Source organism: Alnus glutinosa, chromosome 10, assembly GCF_958979055.1.
Source record: "Alnus glutinosa chromosome 10, dhAlnGlut1.1, whole genome shotgun sequence".
Classification (NCBI taxonomy): Eukaryota; Viridiplantae; Streptophyta; class Magnoliopsida; order Fagales; family Betulaceae; genus Alnus; species Alnus glutinosa.
In genome coordinates this window covers 3,737,501-3,740,632 of record NC_084895.1, presented here as the reverse complement: position 1 = coordinate 3,740,632, position 3,132 = coordinate 3,737,501, and the positions used below count along the sequence as shown (strand labels likewise).

Genomic DNA, 3,132 nt, shown 5'->3' with positions numbered 1-3,132 from the left:
AAATGTGGGGTGGTGAAGCATGGCCGATTAGGATGTAGTAAGATTGGAAGTCGCCGCCCGGTTGTTGGAGAGGAAGAATACCCATATGGCAATTGGCTTAGAGTATCATATGTTGCTCGTAAGGGACTTCAAGGTGCTAGGCGGAATGATCATAACAGAGGTACGGGAAAAGTAGGGACCGGAACGCCGCAGTCTGACGGTGAAAAGGGAGAGCACCCCGACACTAGAGCCACCAGTTCTGATGGCGATGAGGGGGAGTCTAATCACAACCCTAGCCCGTTGACTGTGCCTAGTTTTGGAAATTTGCATGCGTTACGGGAGACAATCAAGCCCATTGATGATCCCGTGATTCCAGGATTCGGAAAGGAAACTTCTAGGGAGGCCAAATTCCGATTGAAACGGCACGTAATGGAAGTTGTGGGGGACCAGTATGGTAACTCGAAGGTAGCAGGTGACAACCAAACTTTCCTTAGTGGGTCGAAGGGTTTAAATCCGACTGCAAGTGAAATGATGGTAAAAAAGGATACAGGTGTGGAAAAAAGGAAAGCTCGGCATTTTGTGGAGGACAATATAGGAAATTCTGGAATTGAGTCTTCTAGAGAATCAGAGGTTTCTAATAATAGCCAGCTCCAAACTAAATACGTGGGCACTTGGGACTCAACCCTTGGAAAGATGGTGTATCAAATGCTGGGAGACGATGGATCAGTTTTACAGCTAGAAAAGGACCCACGTACGAACACGTTTTTCCCACGTGTTACTAGCCCCAACCATCCCAGGCAAGAGATTATCCACGTCACTCCACAATCTTCCCAACCCTTGTCTGAAGCAGTAAATTTTTTGTCTGAAAAGCACTCAAGCGCGAAAAGTCCAGAAGTGTGTCACTCTCCACAGGGTCATGACTCAAAATCGTCCAATTTTTTGGGCAAAAAACAAAATTGGAAGAAGAGAGCTCGGGGCGTCTCCAGAAGTGATAACAAGGATGAAGGGAAGTTTCGAGGCATGGCAACTGGAGAGGCAGTGGAGTCGGCTTCTACCGATAATTTTGTGGCTCCTAAACAAGGTAAAACATCTATACTCTCATCCCCTCGTGTTCAAAGGGAACGGGCGATGGCTGGAGACCAGCCCCGCCCAGCACAATGATGCTGCTAAGTTGGAACTGTCGGGGGCTTGGAAACTCCCGGACAATTCGTACCCTCACCAATTTGGTGAGAAATAAGAAGCCCCATTTTGTTTTCCTCATGGAAACCAAGATGATGAAGCATAAAATGGAGTTTTTGAGAAACAAACTTGGGTTTGATAGTTTGTTTGCTGTTGATTGTAAGGGTCGGAGTGGGGGCCTTATTTTGCTGTGGAATTCGGATGTGCAGTTGGAAATTCATAATTATAGTCGCCGACACATTAATGCTATGATTCAGAATCAAAATAAAGCATATACTTGGAAATTAAGATGTTTCTATGGGCACCCAGAAGTAGGGAAAAGGGAGGAAGGATGGAATATTCTCCGTTGTGTATCACAGATGGCTCTAAGTCCTTGGATGTGTGTTGGGGATTTTAACGAAATTCTAACAAACTCAGAAAAATCTAGCAACATTGTCCGACCTCGGAGCCAAATGAAGGCTTTTCAATCGGCTTTGGAGGATTGTAGCATAGCAGACTTGGGATTCCATGGTCCCAAGTTTACTTGGTGTAACGGGAGATTTGGTGGGGAGTTTACTCGTGAACACTTGGATAGGGCAGTATCTAATGTGGAGTGGAATCGAATTTTCGATACTGTTGAAGTAGAAGTGTTAGCACGAATCTCATCAGACCATCACCCGCTATTGGTACATTTCTCCAATTCTCAGGAAATTCATTGGACTAAGTACATAACTTTCAGATTTGAAGCCAGTTGGACTAAAAAGTCGGACTATGCTCCTATCATGAAGAAGGCTTGGCAAGTAAAGCAGAGGGCTACAGAACCATGGGTGCGAAAGTCAGAGAACAATTTAACTGTGTAGATTCAACAGAAAACCCAAGAGCTTCATTCAATCCAAATGACAGATAACCCTGACGAGTTGGCTAAGGAGATCCCTGCTAAGGAAGAACTGAATTCACTCCTTGATCAGGAAGCTTTACACTAGAGGCAAAAAGCAAAGGAGAACTGGTTGAAGTATAGAGATCAGAATACAAAATTTTTTCATGCCTGTGCTAGCCAGAAACAGTGCAGGAAAAAAATTGAGATGATAAAGGACATAGGGGGCCGAGTTTGTAGTTCAAGAGAAGATATCGAAGCTGCTTTTATTCATTATTACCAAGATCTTTTCACTGTTGGAGCTGAAATTGATGTGGAGGCTTGTCTTGGAGCTTAGGAGTGTAATGTGACTCCAGAAATGAATCAGAAACTCTTGGTTGAATTTTCCATGGAGGAAATCACTGAGGCTCTCAAACAAATGGTTCCTTTGAAGGCACCAGGTCCTGACGGGTATCCAGCATGCTTCTTTCAGCATAATTGGGCGACAATAAATTCTGAGGTATGCTCAGCTATCCTTCATTTCCTGCATACTGGGATAATGGATGGTAGGATCAATAAAACATATATTGCTCTCATTCCTAAAATACAGCAACCTAAATGTGTTTCTGAATTTCGACATATTAGTTTGTGCAATGTGATGTATAAATTAATTTCCAAATTTCTGGCTAACCGTCTTAAAGTAGTGTTACCAGATCTGATCTCTTGTACCCAGAGTGCTTTTATTCCAGGTAGATTGATCACGGACAACATCATTGCAGCCTTTGAGACACTGCACTCTATGCAGACCCGCATGTGGAGTAAAATTGGGTTCATGGGCTTTAAACTCGACATGAGTAAGCCTATGACAGAGTTGAATGGCCTTTTTTGGAAGCAGTCATGAGGAAACTGGGTTATGCGGAGAGATGGGTAAATTTAATTATGACATGCGTTCGGTCTGTATCTTATTCAAGGAAAATGCTAAACATCCTCCACTCATCCCCCCTTCATCACCCTCTTTTCCTTAAAAAAATTGATTTTTATTATAGAAGGGTGATAAGGGGGGGATGAGGGGAGGATGTGTAGAAGGGCTCCTTATTCAATCATTATGAACGGTTGTCTGGTGGGAGATATTCAACCCTCTA

General features: G+C 43.6%; 1 protein-coding gene across 1 annotated transcript; it reads left to right on the top strand.

The window, feature by feature from the left end:
* Positions 1 to 1,136: 1,136 nt before the first annotated feature.
* On the top strand, positions 1,137 to 1,997 carry LOC133879886 (uncharacterized). Its single transcript, XM_062318689.1, has one exon. The coding sequence runs from the start codon at positions 1,137 to 1,139 to the stop codon at positions 1,995 to 1,997; it is 861 nt and encodes a 286-aa protein (XP_062174673.1).
* Positions 1,998 to 3,132: the final 1,135 nt, after the last annotated feature.

Coding starts and splice junctions, on each gene's coding strand:
- LOC133879886 (XM_062318689.1), top strand. CDS start 1,137: ATGATGCTGCTAAGTTGGAACTGTCGGGGGCTTGGAAACTCCCGGACA.